The following is a 21,609-nucleotide window of genomic DNA, read 5'->3' as shown; positions in this document are numbered from 1 at the left end:
ACTTTTTGATGAGTTGGCTAAATATATATTTATTTTTTAAAAATTTGCACTTAGTATGTGTACACTTAGAATGTGGCACGACATTTATGAAATTTTAATTATTAATACAATATATACGGATGAATATGATTATTTAAAATATTTTTTAAAAAAAAAAACACAACTAGCATCCTAATTTTGATAGTATAAATTTGAATACTTAATTTTATGGCAAAAAAAAATAATTATTTTAAAATTTTAGAGATGAAATAAGATAAAATTAAATATTGTACTAAAATAAAATTTAAATTTTATTTCTCCATTAAAATATTTATTTACAACATAATGTTCATGCTATACGAATTGGATAGTTGTGCATTTTAATACACGTTTAAAATAATCTTATACTTAAATGTGGCTTTTGCAATATTGTTTAAAATTTATGAAAATTTACCACCAAGGTTAAATAAAACATTATTATAGAAAATGAATTGTAGTTATAAATTAATTGTTAAATTATATGTTTCTATTAAACAAAGGCATATTTTGAAAAGAAAAAAAAGAAAAAAAAGAACAATTTCAGATGTGATTTTTTCATTGTCACGTCAATCTCTAGGAAAATATACTTTTTAAAATTTTGTTTAAAATTCAAAATGAAAATGAAATTATGCAAAATCCAGTAAATAATTGAAACCAATCCAGATTTAATTTGACGTAAATTAATCGATTCAAAAAGTTGAGTAAAAAAAAAATAATAGCTTCAGATTAGCATTTTGGCACATTCTTCATCGCAGCAACAACCCATGTAGAAATCTCGTCTACACGGAGCGCAATCGTATTGCTGCGGCTCATGCCTGAAATGTTCTCATCATCAGCACCATGAAGAACAAACGTTCACACATTTCCTTTAAAAACAAGAACAGAAGCCTAGTTTCGCCTTCGAAATCATCGGAACCAGAAAACTTTTGGATCTGATCGACAAATTTCCGAATAAACAAGTACAGAAGCCTAATTTCGCCTTCGAAATCATCGGAACCAGAAAACTTTTGGATCGGATCGACAAATTTCCGAATAAACAAGACCAGAAGCCTAATTTCGCCATCGAAATCGTCAGAACCAGAAAAATTTTGGATCGGATCGATAAAGTTCCGAATAAACAAGGAGATTCTTGACCTCGAATCTGAAGTTAGAAAAAAATCAAACTAGGAAGAAGAACGAAGGTTAAAAATCCGAGAAAGATCGTGATTTCTGGATACAAAACCTTCGCGACAGAATCGATTTTCCCGGCTCCCAAATAACAAGAAAGCCTGCCGCCTCTCCAGTGAAGCGCGCAAATGACGAGCCCTAGATTGTTATGGTTTCTTATATACAAACGATTTGGGGCAAATTGCAAATTTTTATATTAAATTGTAGTTTATTAAGTTTAAATAATATATTGAAATTAATAGTTAATTAGAAATCATTAGTAATAAGTTTAACCAATAATAATTAATTCTGTTATTATTGTTGGGCCTGAATTAAACTGGGCCTTTTAATTGAGCCCAACAAAGACGCCTAGTAGGCTGATAGGCCCAATGACAATATTGTAGGGAAAGATTTCCTTAAATCATTATTGTGTAATTATATTTAAGTTAATAAATAAATATTTACTTCCAAATTAATTTAAATTTTATTTACATTAATAATATTTATCTTATTTTCCCGACCATGTACAGAATAATTTAATAAAATTAAAATAAATTATATAATAAATAAATGAGGGTCAAAAGCTAAAGTAGAGTAGGTTAGAAAGCCATCCCACTTTTTTCCTAACTCATGAATAAGGTGCCTAATAAAGGTTGAAAATTAGTATGAAAATAAATAAAGTTATTTATTATTATTATTTTAATATTTTTTTATTTTCAACCTTGTACCAAACAAAATTTTGGTGGGTTTTATTCCATAAATCTTTTTACATGTGAACCATATTTTTCTCGTGTATAATTTTCAAAGGTTGTTACGAATCACGACTCTACGCAATGGTATGATATTGTTCACTTTTAATATAAGTTTTCATGGGTTTGTTTTGGGCTTTTCCAGAAGGCCTGTACCAATAGAAATAGTATTCCCTACTTATAAATTCATGATCTTCCACTAAATTAAGTTGCACTCGCTGTCAATAATATGTAAAAAAGAAAAAAAATCTAAAAAGTAATTTGAAAATTTGAAGTTTAAACCTTGCGGGGTAAGTTGGTAATTTCGTAGAAAATGACAAAAACAGAAAAAAGGTTGGTGGTGGTGACACAACGCGAAGGGGAAGGCAATATTGTAGACATAAAAATCACGTGTCGGGCTGTGGTCCAGCCGTCGGGGCACGTCAGATATCGTAAAAATCCTCAGCCGTGCGATCAATTCATGGGTCCCACATCACCACCTCCCCATAATAAAAAAATTACAAATTTATACTACTATTTTTCTATTTATTTGGTCCATAAATTGCAAAATAATATAATATTTGTATTTAATAAATTTATAAAAAATATTTAAATGACCCATTAAATTATATTTCATTTGTAAAGTCTATTCATTATATTAAAAAAAAAAATTAAGTTCACAAAAATAATAATAATATTTACCAAACGATGTAAATATAATAAAGTAATTAATTTTATAATAAAAAAATATTTATTGGTGGGTCCCGATGGGTTTTCAATTATAGCCAATGATGTAACACTCCCATTAACTAAATTTTGATGCATTTAATTTTAGTGTCGTGTCCTTTTTATTTATTGAACTGCCTCCTCACCCCCCAAAATATTTAATTTTAATATTTATTTTTTTCTATTTTTATTTATTATTGTTGGTGGTGAAATTAATTAGAATTAGATTTTACTTTCATATGTCACATTTATGTATAGTCTTAATAATAACATATAATTTCATATTATTATTATTATTATTTGATTATTATTTTTTAATTGTGGTTGCAATTATGTACCTCAATTGTTGTACCAATTTATGCAAAGACATATATGTCCTATGTGTTTCCAACCTTTTTTTTTTCTTTCATTTTTTAATATTTATATTATATTAAATCGAGTTATCTAAAGCAACGAATAATAGTCAAAGTTTGACTTTAAGAGTCGTTTCACAAAACCCCTAAGTTTACATTTAGTTATATTTTGTATTTGAGGCGCAATTTTATGACGAGATGGTAGCTATTGATGTGACGTTTGAGGTGAACTCCAATCAATTGAAATTATAACTCACATATGAAATTTTGTATTGTTGTGATGCTCGATCCCGTACGCTTAGAAATTTAAGTTAGTACCCACCCAAGCTTGTGTCGAGACGACTTAGAGTATATTGTGTACCTCGTGAAGGGATAGTCTTTGCCTTTATAGAGAGTGGTTGTCACGAGCTGTCCCGTTGCTTCTAGATGTCGACATTGTTACTTTCGATACGTCTAAGAGAGTGTCAATCAATAACTTTTACTCTTCATCTATGTTTATAAATATCGTTATCATTAATATATGAACGAACACCTAGTTTAAAAGTTTATATTTAAATTCAAATTTTAAAATTTATATTTTTAAATATATATATATATATATATATTAATAATTAACGAATGTTTTTAATTTTTTTAATTGAATTACAAAGGATGTTAAAATAAATAAATCAAAATAACAGAGATGTTTGAAAAAAAAACAGTTGAGGAAAGAAGAGGAAAAGCTGACGTGTAAGATTTTGATTGGACAGAAGAAAGGAGTTGTCAGCCCTTTTTAAGCCACCTCCCCTAGCATATTGACACAACGCCCAACGCCATAATAATTAAATATCCCCAATTTATAGCAATTTAAAGCTATTATTTTAAATAATTTGACTTCATTTAATTTATAACCTATAGTTTCAAATATTTCAATTTGACATCGTTTATATAATGGATTGTGACATTTTTTATATTCAATTTCACTATTCGAATCATTTATTTAAATTTTTATAATAAAGTAAAATACTTGTTTATAAAACATTTATTTTCATAAATTACTTTTTAAATAGTTATAAATTATTTAAATTTTTATTTGAGTATAAATTAAATAAATATAACAAAAATATCTTTTAAATAATAAAAAAGAAAATGTCAAATCATAAGATAATTAGGTATATTAATGGATAATGGATTAGTACGAAGTTTTTTTTTTTTTTAATTATTTTATTTATATATGGTTGTTTAAAAGTCATCTTCAACCTTAATAAAGTTTTGGTGGACCACTCTCATTTCTACACTGTATTATAGTTTCATTTCATTCCTTTTTTATCTTTTTCTTCCTCAACAAAAATTAGGGTTTCGAGGTCGTTTTCTCCTATCGATTCAACGTTAAAATTGTGACAATTATTTATTTTTTAAAAGAATAAAATTTATGATACCCCAAGTAAAATATATATACACTAATTAAACGAGATCACATCTAAATAATTATTTTAAATTGAATCGACTCCACTCGAATTTATGTTTAATTTTTAAAAAATATTATATTTTTGCTTTGAATATAATTATACATCATTTTAATTTCATAACTATTTTACCATTATTTATTATTTCGAAGATAAAATTTTAAAATAAATAAAATCTTAATTAAATGTGGGAAAATAATAAATAGATATTTTACAAATAATTATTGGTATTTTTATATATAAACTTGGGATTTGCATAAATAGTTTGCAATTAATTTTAATAATAAAATGTATAATTAAAAGTTTTGGGTTTTGTACATGCCACTTCACGTGCAAGCAGGTCTCAAAGTTGCAAATCAAAGCCCCTAAAAGACGTACAATTTGTTTTTAATATTTAATTAAAAAATATATATTCTGACAGTTTAACAAAAATAAATTATTGGAAAGTCATCACCTAGGATTATTAAATCTTAATTATTACACGACATCCAACAATACAACATTATTCTATTTATTTGTTACATTAATTTTCACAAATTATCTATTGTTTTTTTACGACATAAATCAATTAAATTATACACAAATTAATTGTATTAAATTGTTTAATTTTCAAATTTTTAAAAAAATCAAGAAAATTAAGTATTTAGCGGTGTATTCATATATTATTTAGTTTACTTGATTTAAAAAATAATAATTAAATAAATATTTTTAAATACCCTTCTGCGCTCGAGTTTAAGAGAGATTCCCGGGGAACCATGCGTGGGGGTTGTTGCTTAATTTCAATTAATTTGTTTATGTCGTAATTTAAGTCTTAATCACGGCATTTTATTTTACTAATTAACTATTGAACCTCACGTGCATGACAACTCACAATAAATTATTTTATTTATTTATTTATTTATTTATTTGTAATTTTTAAGTACAACTACGGGTGTGTATTTACATCTATAAATATAGTCCCGAGTATAGTTATGTTTAGTTAATGGAGAGAAATCTCTCTCTAATTCCTACTTCTGTTTTGGAGCGGGCTCCATTAATTAAATTAACATCTCTAATTGTCATATTCATCGTCTTTGAATAATTGAAAAATAAAAGAAAAATAATTCAATTTTACAGTTGCATTTAATGGTTGAAATAAATTATGCTCGTACTCATGGTTTGACAATGGAGCATTAAATAAATTATGACATAGCTACACAAATAAAATTATATTTTTAGTTTAATATTTTAATTAGTTAATTTAACATATAGTTTGAAATCTTTATAATTCAGACAACACGACACTAAAGCAACATGTCTTGACTTCGGTTATACTGATAACCATTCGATAAATTTGGTGATAATTTGACAAATTATTAGTTTTTTTTTAATATTTATTTGTATTATTTATATGGAATTTCTTTATGGTCAACCAACGAAAATAATTAATTGTAGCAAAGAAAATGAAACGTGAAAAGGAAATATATTATTGGTTAATAAAAGAATTAAATTATAATTAAAAAAAAAGTTTAGGATTGCGACAAGGCTTCGGGGATGGCCATCGATAAGGACGCCCACCATAGCACAATCCAACGGTGAAGATCTTCTATACAAACTAGACTCAATCTCTACCGTCCATTATAACCTCTCAGCTTTTGGACATAAAAGGGACAGGTCCATGCACTCCATGCTGAACCATCGCAGCTCCATAATACAATGTCCTTTTCTCACACGGACGAAATTACCCTCCATCTCCACAGACATGGCAAGGGCCTTTTCGTCATTCAGCATACCCCTCGCCTGCCCCTTGCAGTAACTATTGACAATCTTTTTTCGCTTTTAAACTGTGAACTGTAAAAAGGTAAATGAAAAAGCAAATTTAAACCTAAAAGATTTTTTTTTTTTTTTTATAAAATTTTAACTTTATTTTTGTCCATTTGTAGCCCTCGAAATCTACGAATTTACCCTTACGTCCGTACAACGAGGGAAAAGAGGGGTAGGAAAGGGGGGCTTTGATTGAGATGTAACGTGTGGGCTTTTTCATAAATTATTAAAAATCAAATTGTCATAATAATAATAATAATAATAATAATAATAATAATAATAATAATAATAATAATAATAATAATAATCGTTTAATTTTTTGTTTATAAAATATTTACACCTAGAAATTAAAATCACAAAAGTGCAATTCTCCTATTTTCTTGGAAGGATTTCCAAATTTAAAGTAACTTTAAACTATTTTCTTTTTGAAAAAATAATTTTTAAAATAATAATAATTGCCAATGAAAGAAGGGTTTAAAAAGGCAAAAAATATAATAACCTAAATTATTTTATAATAATAATAATAATTGTAATAATATAAATATTTAATGAAGTGATGATAAATTAACATGAATGGTTGAACGAAACAGTCAATCCACATGATTGGACGGTCCTGATGTCGTCATACCAGATTTCACATCAATCATACCAATTTTTTTCTTGTAAAATAAAAAAATATTAGAAATAAAAAAATAAAAAAATAAAAAAAAAATAAAATTGCTTGTGGTCCCCACGTCATATTTGCCCTATCTCTCAGATCCAGCCGTGCAATCGGAATCATTAGATTCCTTACCCCCGCACACTCACTCCATCTTTTGGTACACATCGTAACACTTTATCAAAACCCATTTTCTCGTTACGATTTCTCTTAATCTCTTTTAAATATCGTCTCGTTAGCATATCGCACGATAACCGCACCAATTTTTCTGCGGCCACTCCTTTTCCGCCACCGGATAAGATTTCTGTCCAATCTGACGGTCCGAGTCTCTTACTTAACACGTGGCTCTTTATGGTTCGTCGATGAATATCTCCCCATCTTCCCTACCAAGCTGGCTGCTACTATTTAACCCTGGTTAAACTATTTACCTCACTCACCATTTAACTTAAAACATAAAAATAAAAAAAATAAAAAAAATTGAAAGGAAAAAGGAAAAAAAGAAGAGAAAAGAATAGACCTTATCCCCTCTCTCTCTCTCTGCTTCTCTGTTTCTCTGTTTCTCTGGTTCTCTCTCCAATTCTATTTGAAGGTCGTCAATGGCGTCTCAGATCTAAGGCTCTGTTATTGTTGTTGGTGGAATTCTGCGGAGAGTCTTGAGGAAGCTTGGGTTGGTTTTGAGGGATGCGACATTTTTGGGGGTGAAGAAGGGAAGGAAAATTAGGTTAAAATTTGTTGGTTGTGATATGCTGAAAATGGTGAGCGCGTTTCCAGAGGATGTGTTGGAGCATGTGTTTTCGTTTATACAGTGTCATAAGGACAGGAACTCGATCTCCATGGTGTGCAAGTCGTGGTATGAGATTGAGAGACGGTGTAGGAAGAGGGTTTTTGTTGGGAACTGCTATGCGGTGAGTCCTCGGATTGTGACCAGGAGGTTTCCGAAGGTGAGATCTGTGGAGCTCAAGGGGAAACCGCACTTTGCGGACTTTAGTTTGGTGCCTGATGGTTGGGGTGGGTATGTTTATCCGTGGATCGTTGCTATGGCTTCTGCTTATCCTTTTCTGGAGGAGATCAAGTTGAAGAGAATGGTGGTTACGGATGAGAGTTTGGAGCTCATTTCCAAGTCTTTTAAGAATTTTAAGGTTCTTGTGTTAATGACATGCGAGGGGTTCAGTACGGATGGGCTTGCGGCCATTGCTGCCAATTGCAGGTTTGTGGATTTTTGGTTATGGTTTTCGGACTTATTATAAGTTTTTTTTTCGTTAAATTTCGTTCGTGAAGCGAAGTGAACACTGTGAACGAGGAAGAACACGAAGTTTTGAGGCAGTTTAATCCTTCGATTTTTGGTTTTATATTGTTGTCTTTGTATTTCTGGTTTGCTCTTGTTGTATTCTCCATTTTGTACAGAATTTTACTTGTCGCTCAGGAAAGTGCTTTTTTTCATAATGTTATGTTGGGTGGGATGAACAACTACCGTTGAGCTGAGCTCAGGCTAAGCTCAGGCTAAGCTTACTGGGAACGACGGGTTCTTCTCCCTCCTTTTTACCAAATTGTCAGTCTATTTGGTTTTGTACACAGTGATGGTTAACGATGTTCTAAATCTGATCTACTTTGCTTTTGGCTTCCTTGAACATAAACTCTGCTTTGGACTTTAGATTTACATTTTCTTGAAGATTTGGAACCAATAAATTGATAGTCTAGTTGGGTTCGTTGTGCTGGAGCCTTGAATTGGGCGGCATTGTCTCTGGTAGTTTTGTTGAATCTTTGAGCTTAAATTTGTAGATTTTGAAAATCAGAAATACATCTATTGTTGTTGCTTAGAGACTGCTGTCTGTGTAGTGAAAGATTTTGATAATGGGTAATATTTGGACTGGGAAGATCTTTAGTGCCTCTTGCATAGTTGTTGGATTAGGTTTGTGGGTTTCTTTAAGCTTTTGAGATATCTGTTCTTTGTTCTTACACTGTTCGTTGTTGGCCGATCCAGGAATTTGGAAGTATTGGACTTACGAGAGAGTGATGTGGAAGATCTAAATGGGCACTGGCTCAGCCATTTTCCTGAAACCTATACCTCACTGGTATCCCTCAATTTTGCTTGTTTGGGGTCAGAGGTGAGTATTTCTGCATTGGAGCGTCTCGTGGATAGGTGTCCAAACTTACAGACACTGCGCCTCAATCGTCCAGTTCCCCTTGATCGGCATGCCAGTCTACTTCGTCGTGCACCTCAGCTGGTTGAGTTTGGCGCTGGATGCTACACAGCTGACTTGAGATCGGAAGTTTTTTCGAACTTAACTGGGGCATTTACAAGCTGTACTGAATTGAAGAGTCTATCGGGATTTTGGGATGTTGTCCCTGCATACCTTCCTTCCGTTTATCCAACTTGCTCTAGGCTCACATCCTTGAACTTGAGCTACGCTATAATTCAATGTGACGATCTTACCAAGCTTATCACTCAGTGTCATAATTTGCAGAAGCTTTGGGTATGTCCTTGTTTTTGTGTCCTTTCAATAATGCATTTCTCTTCAGCTTAACGCCCAATCTTTATCATGGTCTTAGCTCAAGATGCATTGTAACTGCAGGTGCTGGATTACATTGAAGATTCTGGCCTTGAGGCCCTTGCAGGTATCTGCAAGGATCTTCGAGAATTAAGAGTGTTTCCATCTGAACCATATGGGCCGGAACCGAATGTGTCTTTGACAGAACAGGGTCTTGTCTCTGTTTCTGAAGGGTGTCCAAAGCTCCAATCTGTTCTGTACTTCTGTCGTCAAATGACAAATGCTGCCTTAGTGACCATTGCCAGGAATCGTCCGAACATGACCCGTTTTCGTCTATGTATTATGGAGCCACGAACTCCCGATTACATCACGAATCAGCCGCTTGATGTAGGCTTTGGTGCCATTGTTGAGTATTGCAAAGATCTCCAGCGTTTTTCCCTTTCTGGCCTTCTGACAGATCGATGTTTCGAGTATATAGGAACTTACGGTAAGAAGCTAGAGATGCTGTCTGTGGCATTTGCTGGTAATAGTGATTTAGGACTTCATCATGTCTTGTCTGGATGTGATAGTCTTCGCAAGCTGGAGATTAGGGACTGTCCTTTTGGTGATAAAGCTCTTTTGGCCAATGCTGCAAAGCTCGAGACAATGCGATCCCTTTGGATGTCTTCTTGCTCTGTGAGTTTTGGAGCATGCAAATTGTTAGCTCAGAAGTTTCCCCAACTCAATGTCGAAGTTATAGACGAGAGGGGTCCCCCAAATACAAGGCCTGAAAGTTGCCCAGTGGAGAGACTTTACATATACCGGAGTGTCGCCGGGCGTCGGTCCGATATGCCTGGTTTCGTATGGACAATCGACGGAGATGCTCCTCTAAGGCTTACTTGATTCAACTCTCAGCAATCCGCCGGAATCAAAGCCTAGTAAGTGCAAGCTCACATAATGGGAATGGAGATGGTATGGTAGGTTCATTCCCTTTATGCTATTTACTACTCCTAATGTAGTTCTCCGCGTCAATAACATAATTTGCAGCTCTAATTTTAATGGAGTGAAGGTACATTTTACAGAGGCAGAGGAACTCCATAGCCATTCATTTTATACATTGGCTGAGCTGTGGGGGGGATGGATAGACAGACAAGCATATTTAGTGATCAATAAAGATTGCAAAGGTCTCTTCTTTCTTTTCTTCATTCTACTGTACCCAAACAGATTTATGGTCAATTTGCAGCCACCTTGTATACTATGGGCAGAATCTTTTGTTTTGTATGTTCATTAGACATTCATTTCAGATTTCAACTGAACTTAGTTCTTATCCTAAATCCTTTCTGATTGCTCATTGTCTTGCTTGTTCATTACACTGTTAGATTAGATTAGATTAGATGAGAAGGAAATATAGGCAAGCCAAGTGAGGTGAACCTCAGGTGACTGATTGACTGACTGACTGACTGACTGACTGACTGACTTAAGATTTTGTATTGGTAAATCCTTCCATTTAGAGATGATTATGTATGGAGAAAGCAAATAGCGCATAAAGAATGAGTTCTGTTAAGACTTTGGAATGTGTTTCAAAATGATGAGGAGGAGGGAGAAAGGGAATCCTTTTTTTTACTGTGGAGAGAGAGAGAGAGAGAGAGAAAAAGAGAGGCTTTCTCGACTGTCGAGCTACACAGTATAGATTGAAAGAAAGCTCTTTTTTCATATCTTTATGTTGTGGGTTTTGTCTATTTAGGAGGCAGAACCAAAACCCACCTGAGGAATGACCAAAACATAAAACAATCGGAGTGTTGTACTTAAAAAGACTCTGTTTCTTGTTAAGACCTTATTAACTGGCCTCACCCTCAGAAACAGAGCCTGCAAACCAGAAGAACAAGAGAGAGAGAGAGAGAGGAGAGAGAGAGAGAGAGAGAGAGAGGGAGAGAGAGAGAGAGAGAGAGAGAGAGTGAAAGTAACTGAACAGAGGCAGAGGCAGAGCAGAGCAGAAGGGCAGATTTTGAAAGGAAAAGGAACAGAAAAAGGGGAAAGGGAAAAGGGTAAAGGGAAAAGGGAAAAGCAGGTCAAAGAAACGAATCTGTTTCTGTGAAAAAGTGCTTTTTGTGGTTTGTCAATTTGCAGACAGATTTATTGGTTGATGATGCCCACACGTTGCTCTTCTTCCTCCTTCATTCTTCCCCTTTTGCTCATTATTCCTTTCTAAATGATTATATTAGTGTTTCTCTAAAAGATGCGTATGGATATGCATTAATATTATTGTTTATTAGGTTATTAAGCTATAAGTTTAAGTATCCCTTTTTCTTTTAGTTTGGTTTAGTTATGTTCTTCTCAACTTTATATTTCTTCAAAAAGTTTTGGGTATCATTTTTGACTTTTCATTTTGTTTCAACTTTTTGTTGTAATAAATAATGTAGCAACCTTTCGATTTGATGAACGAGTGATGATTTTATATGATTTCACATGAACAAGAGAAGTGATGAGTGCCATGATGCGACCAAGGAGGATGGTGCATCATCTAACACACTATATAGAGTGGACATTGAAGAGAAGTCAAGGCATAAACAAGATGAGGGCAACAAAAGATAGGCTTGTTGAAGGGCCAGGTAGGGTCCCGAGCCTTAATCTTGAAAGTCGAGGTTTCGAAAGGAATTTGGGCATGTGGTTATAGAGTTAAGTTCGTCCATATAAAATATGAATGCTCGCCAAATTTGGTGTCAATCAGACGTGGGACAGACGCTCCACAATACTGTATGACCGTTCGCCAAAATCACGTCTACTCCACATGAATTGGAAATGCCTCAAAATGTATTAAAGGTGGAGGCATGATGTCAACTCTCCACCATCCCTGGGCCTTATGGTCTATGCGAGCTACCTTGTGGCACATGTGTGTGTCACAGTGAGGGCGAGCGTGTCGAGATGAGTGTCTCGAGCAACTTTCTTTGAAATGAGTTTTTAAAGACAATATTGGGTGGCACGGGTGTGTTGGTATTGCGCCCTAGCTTGCGTGTTGGAGGTTGAATCATACACTCGCTATCCGATCGGTATCTGTAAATGACATGACATGGGCATAGGAGGGCCAATGCCCCGATAGAACCCAGATGGATGGATGTTCGGGATGTCTCGATTAGATGAGCGACACATGGGACCATTCTCGATGGCATGACTGAATGAGTTGTGATTGGCCAACACCTCAACTTGAGATGACATAAGACATATGGGTCATGTCGATTGGGAACCAAGATGACGAGATGAGATGCGATGTTGCACTGAGAGACTTTGACCCCGAGTAGAGGCAAGGTCGAGTCAAATGACTTGGCCTAGTGTAGAGTTAAGTCGGTTGTGTCACAAACGATTGAACATGCACGGAAGGCGTGTGTGGTCGAACAAGCTTAGATTCAGCACAAACGATGTTTGGTTGGCGAAAACAAACCTCGTCTAAGATCCGATGAAGCCACAAAGTCGGTGCAAAAAATATATATGGGGCTTAAGTCCCCTTAAGGATGGTCGTGAGCATATCAAGATCACAACGTCACAAGGTTGAAAAAGTAGGACCGTGACACTCAGCGTCCTCACTGGCACTCGTTCCCCTCTCCAATCGATATGGGATCTCACAATTCACCTTCTTCGGAGCCCAGCATCCTCACTGAAACTCGTTCCCCTCTCCAATCGTTTCTATTGTATTGTTCATACATCTAACAGAGTAAAATTATTAGCTAACACTTTCTCAAATGACAACTTATTCAAGCGTCGTGTCTAACTTTTATGGAAAATTTTCCTTTGGAAAAGTGGTCAATCCCTTGAACAACATGCCAAAGTCAACAAATTTAAAATTCCCATCACCCAATCAAGAATGTTACCAAGAAATTTCTTGTAATGAGTGGGGAAAAAAATAAAAGAAAGACCAAGCTCTTCCTACAACTTACAAATTGTTTGGTTTCCCACCGTATTATATTTCAACTTCACCAATTAAATAGTTTAACACAATATATATTGCTATTAATTCTTATATTTTCATTATTATAAATTTTCTTCTTAAATTATTAATTTTTCTACCTAATGGGTATTTAAATTATTAATTTTTGTATTGGATATAATAATTGAATCAATTCAAATAAATTAAACAACCAATTCATTATTTCTTTCATAATATGGCTTCATTCCATGTAGCAATTACCTTTTAGCTTCCTATTAAATAATTTCTTAAATAATTTTATTGTATTTAGCATTATATAATAAAATTCAATAATTTTACTTCTAATTTTTATTATATTTTTGAGTTGTGGTTCTAATCGTCGATCTTGGAAGGGTAATTGATACCTTATTCACCCGATTATATCTGGATTGACTACCTAATACGTTCTTAAAATCATATTTTTATACAATTTAAGATAATCAAATTGCTAATGGCACCCAATTGCTATACAAAAAAAACAGAGGAAGGATCAAAGATAATCAAAGACTTGGACTTTTCCAAAGTCCACCATTGTCATGAAGGGGCCCTCCTTTTAGGTCAGCTAATGGCATTATCACAATTGTTAGTTCTTTATTAATGAGGGGAAAGGATTGAAGAGGCTCAGCTTCTGGTTTTGTTGGGAAGGAAGGTTCTTCCTGCTCTGTAAATTTGATGGGGAAGCTTTGTTGCTCTGCTGATGATGATGATGGCGGATTGGATCTTATGGGAATTCTGATGGTTCTTGTTCTAGCTCTTACCCTCATGGTCGTCTGCCAGCCTCCACCGCGCCGAGCTTATATCGTGCATCGTTGGCCTTGAGATTCAAGGCCGATCGTCTCGAAGCTTCCGAGCTCGTTACTTGTATGCTATATAAATCTTTCTTTCTTGATTGCAATTTGTTGGGTAGTCTCAATTTTCTTCAGAAACCAATTCTTAGATGTTGGATTGTTTCATTCTCAACATATCCATTCCAATTCTAATAAAATCTTCTCATCATGCTGAATTCTGTGATACTGTAGACGCTGACTTTTTTCATCCATAATATGCCCATTTCAACTCGAGTACTTGATAACACAAAGTCATCCATGTTCTGTATATGCGTGTATATCTATTTATATATATTTATATATGTAAGAAAGAAGAGTGCTTGTTAATCGAGTGATGTGGGATCTGTGAAGAGAGGAAAGAAACATTCCTTATAAAGGTGTGAAAACTTCTCCCTAAAAGACGCGTTTTAAAATCGTGAGGCTGGCGGCAATATATAACAGGTCAAAGCATACAATATCTACTAGCGATGAGCTTGAGCTGTTACAAATCTAGACACTGAGCGGTGTGCCAACAAGGACACTGGCCCCTAAGAAGTGGATTGTGAGATCCCACATCGATTGAAGAGGGGGACAAAACATTTTCTTACAAGGGTGTGGAAATCTCCCTAGTAGACACGTTTTAAAACCATGAGGCTGACGGTGATACGTAACAGGCCAAAATAGACAATGACAACTAAAAGCTAAGAAACTTGCATCCAAGCACTTACAAAGGGACGGCAATACAATAGTATAATGCATATGGATCATTTAGATTAGATTATAAATGTAATGAAGTAAACTAAAAGGCATAAGGAAATATACATCCTAAAGCAGACAAAAGCTTCTTCCACAAAGTCCAGTCAAAACAACCAAAGGCCTCATCATTGGTTCATTGAGGCTCCAATAGTTTTCAAAAGATGCTCAATTCGGTACTTCATAACTGGCTGACCTTTTTGCGTCCTTTTGAGCATTTTTTCTCTTGTGGCGTTTCGTCTAGCTTTAGCCCTTTCTTGTTCCTCCTTTTTTGCAGCGATAATAGCTTCTTTCTCCATTCTTGCTTTCTCTTTCTCTTCATGCTTTCTCTCATACAGTTCCTGGAGACTAGGTATGCCTTTATTCCTTTCTTTCCCACGTCGACCGTTCGTCTGATTCTCCAATTTCGTTCCATTTTCACCCTTTAAGAACCAGCAAGAAATCGAGTCCGTTAATAGTTCAAGCAGCACATTCTATACACAGAAGATTCTTATCATAACAGGAAGGGAATGAAACAGATGCCGGTTGGGTTCGATGTCTCTCCAAACCTCAATCAACAAATAGTGATAGAAAGCGGTATTCATAGGTTGGGTTGGACGGAATAGAGAATATCATTTAGATCCAACGAAACGATTCGAGATTAGTAAGTCACACTATATTCAAACTACGAGAGATATCTCAAGTCTCCTGATAAACTTAAGTCAAGAGGCAACCAAAAAGAATAAACTAAATGAAGCAGGTGCATTAAATAAATCAATAAATAATGGATTTAAAAAAAATAGAATTTTAAATGTGAAAAAATATTAACAAAATCATTTAATATGTAAATAAAAATCATTTTAAATAATGAATAAAGGTAAAGATATTTTAGAAAAATAAAAAATAAAAGGGCTGAAGGAGAAAAATTAAATGCAACAAGCAATAGCTGCATGTTCTTAAACGCTAGCATGGCAGTTGGAATTTCAATAATTATTGTGCTTCTCTTCCGACCTGCCTTCTTCTTCCCCCTTCTTATTTTTCTCTGCCCATAAGGTGAGACAACCTTTAATGTTCTGTGGGATACCAAAGATTTATTATTACTGGAAAAAGTCCATTAAGGCAGCCATCAACATGGTACTCTCCTTGCCTTTTGGTGATGGTGCACCATGGCCTCATGTTCACTTCAAGAACCTCGCCATTAGGTGGTAGGGCCGTTAAGGAAAAAATTGTTGAAGCACCACCACCACAATGTGACTGTTTTTCATCGGATGTAGACCAAAAATCTGGATGTAACAATCTAGGCCTACCGCTTATTGTCCTCTTTGGGCTTTCCCTTTCGGGCTTCCGCTCAAGGCTTTAAAACGCGTCTGCTAGGAGAAAGTTACCACACCCTTATAAATGGTGGTTTGTTCTCCTCCCCAACCAATGTGGGACATCACAATCCACCCCCCTTCGGGGCCCAGCGTCCTCGCTGACACTCTTTCCTTCCTCCAATCGATGTGGGACCGCCCCCAAAATCCACCCCCCTTTGGGACCCAGCGTCCTTACTAGCACACCATCTCGTGTCTACCCCCCTTTGGGACCCAGCGTCCTTACTAGCACACCATCTCGTGTCTACCCCCCTTCGGAGAACAGCGAGAAGGTTGGCACATCGTCCGGTGTCTGGCTCTGATACCATTTGTAACAACCCAGGCCCACTGCTAGCAAATATTGTCCTCTTTGGGCTTTCCCTTTCGGGCTTCCCCTCAAGGCTTTAAAACGCGTCTGCTAGGGGAAGGTTTCTACACCCGTATAAATGGTGGTTTGTTCTCCTCCCCAACCAATGTGGGACATCACACTGGATGACCCGTAAATAATTATTAGTCACATTATAGCGGCCTCCTCGAATAGTTGCTCCAGTTAGTGAGCACTCTAATAACTTCAAGTGCTGCCTCCCCGAGTATTTTTAAAAGTTGTTGAAGAATAAGTGTATTTTAAACCAATAATAAACTTCGGTTGATTGAATTCGACTAAACTAAGTTGAAGTAAACCCATAAACCAGTCCAACCTATACGTTTAATTACCGAACTCAACTCAAACATAATATAACTCGACTAGAAAACTGTAAGGGTAGGGTTCATTGAGTTTTCTGAATACCTAAAGTGACAGGCACTTCAATAAACAAAAGGAATCAAAGCTCCACTCTCTCTCTCTCGATAATAAGAAGCGAATGAAATGGATGGGCGTTGGGTTCGATGTCTACTCAAATCACAATAAACAAATAGTGACAGAGGCACCTAGAATAACTTCAACAAACAAAAAGAAACAAAGTTCCTCTCTGTCTCTTTGAATAACAAGAATGAAATGAAATAGATGCCCATTGGGTTGATTGCTTATCCAAATCACAACCAACAAATAGTGACCGAAAATAACTTCAATAACCAAAATGAAATAAAGCTTTCATCTCTCTCTCTTTGTAGGAAAACTTGCAACAGATCATCTTATCTTATGCAATATTTTGCAATACCATTTTCTCATTCGACATAAATAAAGGCATCTCAAGAGTCTCAAATCTCACCAAGCATTGAAGACAAATGAACATAATTGAACTTTTATGCGATATTAGATACTCATTAAACAGGTCATACCTCGACAAGTCCAACAGTAGAGCTAGAGGGCCTCTCATTGTGGTGATTCTGATGCTTTACTAACTTCTTATACTTGCTGACATGTTTAGCATTCTTATAGAACTCTCTTTGCTTTTCTGAACACAAATACATACACGAGAATCAATCACTACCATAAACAAAGACCATCCAGTATCCAATTTCCTAAAGCAAACCATTAAACCAGTTTTTGCAATGTATTTCCCCAATTCGAAACACGAAATCAAACACCGGCGAATACGAATTTCTCTCTACAAATTTGGTTTTGCAACAACATTTCGAGGTCCATAACAGCTAAACAAAAATTCAAAACCTAGATTTCACAGAACTATCAACAAGTGAGCAGCAAACTTAAGGCGATGATAAAAAATCAAAAAGAAGTAAACGCAACCAAGATTAAGCAGTATCATACTTATTAAAGCTGGGTTATAGTAGTCGGTAGTTGATTTCACATTGGCAAACGCCTCAAGCGAAAGCCCCTTCCCTCCCAACCGTTTCATGTTCTTGTGTTTCTTGTTCTTCATGAATGCCGATTTTGGGCGATTCTGAACTTCATCTTCTCCCGTGCGCTTCTTCATTGTCGTAAAAAGCACAAAATTTACAGATCGAATGAAATTGAAAGCAATTAGGGCAAAACGGAGAAGGAAAGCGAAACAGATGCGAAGACGAGGAAATAAATTATTTTTTAATATCCAATAAAAATGCAAAAACGTTTCAAATTATTATTGACGTCATTATTGGATTAGGAAATTTCTCTATATAGATTAAAAAAATATTAATTTCATGAAATAATTTTTATTTTCTTAATATAATTTTTATTAAAATATAGAAGATAATAGAGTAAATTCAATAATATTTTATAAACAAAAATATATTATAATTTTTAATAACTTAAATTTTAATATTACAACGTAATTTTATTATCTTTAAACAAATACTTATTTATTTATTAAGTAACTAAATAAATATATATAAGAACGAAAAATATAATCTCATCTCCGACCCTCTTTAGCTAAAGAAATCTCTTTGCTTTTGAATTTCTTTGTTTTTAAAACTATAAAAAAAGAAAATATTTTTATATTTTAGTATCCGACAAAAATTCAAATAACATCTTAGAAAAAATTAAAATAATGATTGAAAATTTAAAATTTAAAATTTAAAAAAAAAAAAAAAAAAAAAAACTTATACTACCATTTAAGAGATCTCTGTAACAAGAGCATTCGAAGCTTCCTATACTATTCGAAGGGTCAGCCTCGGGGCGGAACTCCCCTCACCCTCAAAAATTTTTGCTGAGCTGCATGTGGTGCAGCCAGGTTGGGTAGGGAAGATGATGCCTCATCTGGGTTGTCGTAACAATTATTAATCCACGTCCCACTCGATGAGAACTCACTGGATAGGTCGGATGATGATGGCAGAGGAAGCCCCTGCCCCGTTCCCACACTCAAGACTAGCGGGAATAAGGGGGTCAAAACCAACCGCTTATCAAACAAAATTTTAATAGATTAGACATGGTGTCATATCACCATGCCTTGCAAGGCATGTTCCAAGACCACCTTATTTATTAAACCACAACTACTAAAATTGAAGAGAAAATTTAATTTTAGGAACAAAGTTGGTGAGAAAATAATTTATTAATAATGATTTGCAACACAAATTACATTCTAAACAGTTTTGGTGGAATAATAAATAATAAAAAATATAATTATGAAATTAAATAAAACTAAAATAAATATATGTACATATAACGTGTTAAAATTAACAATAAACTCGAATTGGTTCGGTTGAACTCAATTTAGCTTCAGGGAACACGTGAACCTATAAATTGGTCATTTATTTAAACCTAACCCAATCCAACCTAGATTGGGTTGATCGAACCATTTAGTTTTTTAAACACTCGTAGTACTAATTAAATATATATTGATATGTAACCATTTAATGTGTCCATAGTACACAAATCATGGTCCACAATAATGATACATTTTTTACGTGGCTATATATGAATAGCCATATCATATAAAATAATGTAATAAATCGAGATTTTAAAAAGTTATAATAAATGCAAAATAATTCCAAACTAGAAAATATCTCTTTCATTCACTAAAAATATTAAATGCCTTGCATACGACAGTTTACTAGCTGGTCGAGAAGACTCTTATAACATATTAAATAAATAAAAGAGGGAAATTGCTCAAATATTAAAAAAAAAAAAAAAGTCTTTAAATACTTAATTTCTTTTATTTTATATCTAATAAATTCATAAAATTTAATATTTAATAGGTTTTTAAATCTGTCTAATATCAAAATATTAAATTAAAATTTCATAAATTTATTATATGGTATTAAAAAATAAATAATAAATTAAAAAGGGTCTGAGTACACTAAATTTGTAAATAAATAATAATAAATAGTTCCAACTGCTTGGCATTTATTTCTGTTTGTGAGGAATTAAATTTTTGCCCCAACTCCCTGATTTTCTAACCAAACACACTTCCATCCAGCTTTGAATTCCTTTTTGTTCACTCCAAATGCTCTGTTTCGGCCTGAGAAGCTCTCGTTTCTTCTTCTTGCTGAAAGGATGCAGCTGAAGCCAGCAGCTACGGCCATGGATGGCGATGGCGATGGCGTGAGAAGCCATGTGAAAGTTATCGAGAGCGCTAGAAGAAGACTGCGATGGCCCTTTGATGGGTTTGTGAGGTTTTTGGGTTTGGCTTTTACTTTAGTTGCTGCTGTTGTTGTGGGTGTTGATAATGAGTCCAAGATTCTCTCTGTTACTCTCATTAAGAGCTTGCCTCCTATCCATTTTTATGCTTCGGCTAAGTGGCAGTACATGTCTGCTTTTAAGTAAGTTTTCGTTGTTTCGCTGTTGTTTGTGATGTTTTGAGATGCCTTCTTGGTGTTTGATGAAATGCCTCTATGAGAGTTTTTAGTGTTTAGAGTCAATTATTGCTGAGTTATACTTACTTTGATCTCATCCCGGTTGAGCCTTGTGATTTTCTTCTACCCTCTATGACATAATGGGTTCTTGTTACGTTGTTTGGTTTCTAGTTTTAAGTCGTAACGTTCTTCTAAGAATGATACTTACCTACTCGTCTCGTGGGTGGAAAACTCACAATGACCATTGTTGTGAAATTATATATTAAGAGTCTGTTTGGAATGACTTTTTAAGTGTTAAAAATATATACTTTTTCGTGCAAAAATATGTTTTTAAGATTTGAAAAATCATTTCAAAATCGCACTCATATTATTTTTTTAGGACTTTCCCTCAACACACCTTCGTAAATAGTGTTCTGTTCTCCTTCTCAATCGATGTGAGATTTTCACACCCTCATAAGTGTTCATTATTTCCTTCTACGTGCCCTTCTTCAAATGCCTACACTACAATATATTGTGTGATTCAACCTCATTTATGTTCCAAAACGTTCTTTTCTTTTTGTATTTCGATCTTTTTTTTGTGGTTGAATCTCTAATTTTCTTTTGCTTAGGTACTTTGTGGTGTCGAACTGCATAGCATGTGCTTATGCTGCAGTATCCTTGGTGTACTCGGTTAAGACTCGAGGTCAAAAAGACGATCCAATGAGATCGATGTTGCTCATATCTTTTGACCTGATCATGGTGGGGCTATTGTTCTCTGCCGATGGTGCTGCTGCAGCCATCGGAGTCATCGGTCGAGATGGGAACTCGCATATGCATTGGATAAAAGTCTGTGGTTTCTTTGAAGGTTACTGTCACCACTTCACAGCTGCACTTGTCATCTCCATTGCTGGTTCTGTCATGTTTCTTTGTTTGGTTGTGCTTTCTGTTCTGAATCTTCACAAGAAATGAAATTAGGGGATTGAATGTTTTAGTTTGTTGGTTGGGAGTTACTAGATTTGGCTTCAACCTAGAGTTAGTATGGATTGAAGTAAATATGCTCCTTCCGACTCGTTTGCGCATTTCATCGACTCGTGCAATGCTTATGATAACATATTAGAAATCATAATGAGATTTTGTTACGTGAGATTTTTGTTGAAATTTTGTGTTCAATATAAATAAATAAACAATAGATACATGTTTATATACCATTAACTCGAGCACAAACGAGAACAAACCTAGTATTAAATACTACCAAGACGGTTTTTCTTTG

The 21,609-nt window shown here is 34.4% G+C and overlaps 3 protein-coding genes across 5 annotated transcripts; 2 read left to right on the top strand and 1 right to left on the bottom strand.

Annotated features, from left to right (window-relative positions):
* The first annotated feature begins 7,358 nt into the window (after positions 1–7,358).
* LOC111807158 (protein TRANSPORT INHIBITOR RESPONSE 1) lies at positions 7,359–10,679 on the top strand. 3 transcript variants are annotated; one of them, XR_002816919.2, is made up of 4 exons: positions 7,359–8,084; positions 8,859–9,351; positions 9,451–10,322; positions 10,428–10,679. XR_002816919.2 is itself a non-coding variant. In XM_023692747.2 (3 exons), exons 1-3 carry the CDS (start codon positions 7,621–7,623, stop codon positions 10,246–10,248), a joined length of 1,755 nt encoding a protein of 584 aa, XP_023548515.1. In that variant the 5' UTR covers positions 7,359–7,620; the 3' UTR covers positions 10,249–10,679. The 3 variants fall into 3 exon arrangements, 1 of the variants encoding a protein (XP_023548515.1); XR_002816918.2 differs by having other exon boundaries at positions 10,415–10,679; XM_023692747.2 differs by having other exon boundaries at positions 9,451–10,679.
* Positions 10,680–14,855: 4,176 nt separating this feature from the next.
* On the bottom strand, positions 14,856–18,155 carry LOC111806525 (rRNA-processing protein). Its single transcript, XM_023691879.2, has 3 exons — positions 17,899–18,155; positions 17,469–17,584; positions 14,856–15,284 (listed from the first exon to the last, which is right to left on the bottom strand). Exons 1-3 carry the CDS (start codon positions 18,062–18,064, stop codon positions 14,991–14,993), a joined length of 576 nt encoding a protein of 191 aa, XP_023547647.2. The 5' UTR covers positions 18,065–18,155; the 3' UTR covers positions 14,856–14,990.
* Positions 18,156–19,923: 1,768 nt separating this feature from the next.
* On the top strand, positions 19,924–21,476 carry LOC111807688 (CASP-like protein 1E1). Its single transcript, XM_023693512.2, has 2 exons — positions 19,924–20,327; positions 20,969–21,476. Exons 1-2 carry the CDS (start codon positions 20,062–20,064, stop codon positions 21,306–21,308), a joined length of 606 nt encoding a protein of 201 aa, XP_023549280.2. The 5' UTR covers positions 19,924–20,061; the 3' UTR covers positions 21,309–21,476.
* The last annotated feature ends 133 nt before the right edge of the window (positions 21,477–21,609 follow it).

The sequence above is a fragment of the Cucurbita pepo genome, chromosome 12 (assembly GCF_057944985.1).
Source record: "Cucurbita pepo subsp. pepo isolate OVF chromosome 12, ASM5794498v1, whole genome shotgun sequence".
Taxonomy (NCBI): Eukaryota; Viridiplantae; Streptophyta; class Magnoliopsida; order Cucurbitales; family Cucurbitaceae; genus Cucurbita; species Cucurbita pepo.
Note: the sequence above shows the minus strand (reverse complement) of the source record. Positions and strands in the feature narration are given on the sequence as shown.

What these genes read in the sequence shown, in the direction of transcription:
- LOC111807688 (XM_023693512.2), top strand. Translation starts at nt 20,062, where the DNA reads ATGCAGCTGAAGCCAGCAGCTACGGCCATGGATGGCGATGGCGATGGC. An exon ending in CAGTACATGTCTGCTTTTAA is followed by an intron (nt 20,328 to 20,968) that starts GTAAGTTTTCGT and finishes TCTTTTGCTTAG; the next exon opens with GTACTTTGTGGTGTCGAACT.
- LOC111807158 (XM_023692747.2), top strand. Translation starts at nt 7,621, where the DNA reads ATGCTGAAAATGGTGAGCGCGTTTCCAGAGGATGTGTTGGAGCATGTG. An exon ending in GCCATTGCTGCCAATTGCAG is followed by an intron (nt 8,085 to 8,858) that starts GTTTGTGGATTT and finishes TGGCCGATCCAG; the next exon opens with GAATTTGGAAGTATTGGACT. An exon ending in ATAATTTGCAGAAGCTTTGG is followed by an intron (nt 9,352 to 9,450) that starts GTATGTCCTTGT and finishes TTGTAACTGCAG; the next exon opens with GTGCTGGATTACATTGAAGA.
- LOC111806525 (XM_023691879.2), bottom strand. Translation starts at nt 18,064, where the DNA reads ATGAAGAAGCGCACGGGAGAAGATGAAGTTCAGAATCGCCCAAAATCG. An exon ending in CTATAACCCAGCTTTAATAA is followed by an intron (nt 17,585 to 17,898) that starts GTATGATACTGC and finishes ATTTGTGTTCAG; the next exon opens with AAAAGCAAAGAGAGTTCTAT. An exon ending in CTACTGTTGGACTTGTCGAG is followed by an intron (nt 15,285 to 17,468) that starts GTATGACCTGTT and finishes TGGTTCTTAAAG; the next exon opens with GGTGAAAATGGAACGAAATT.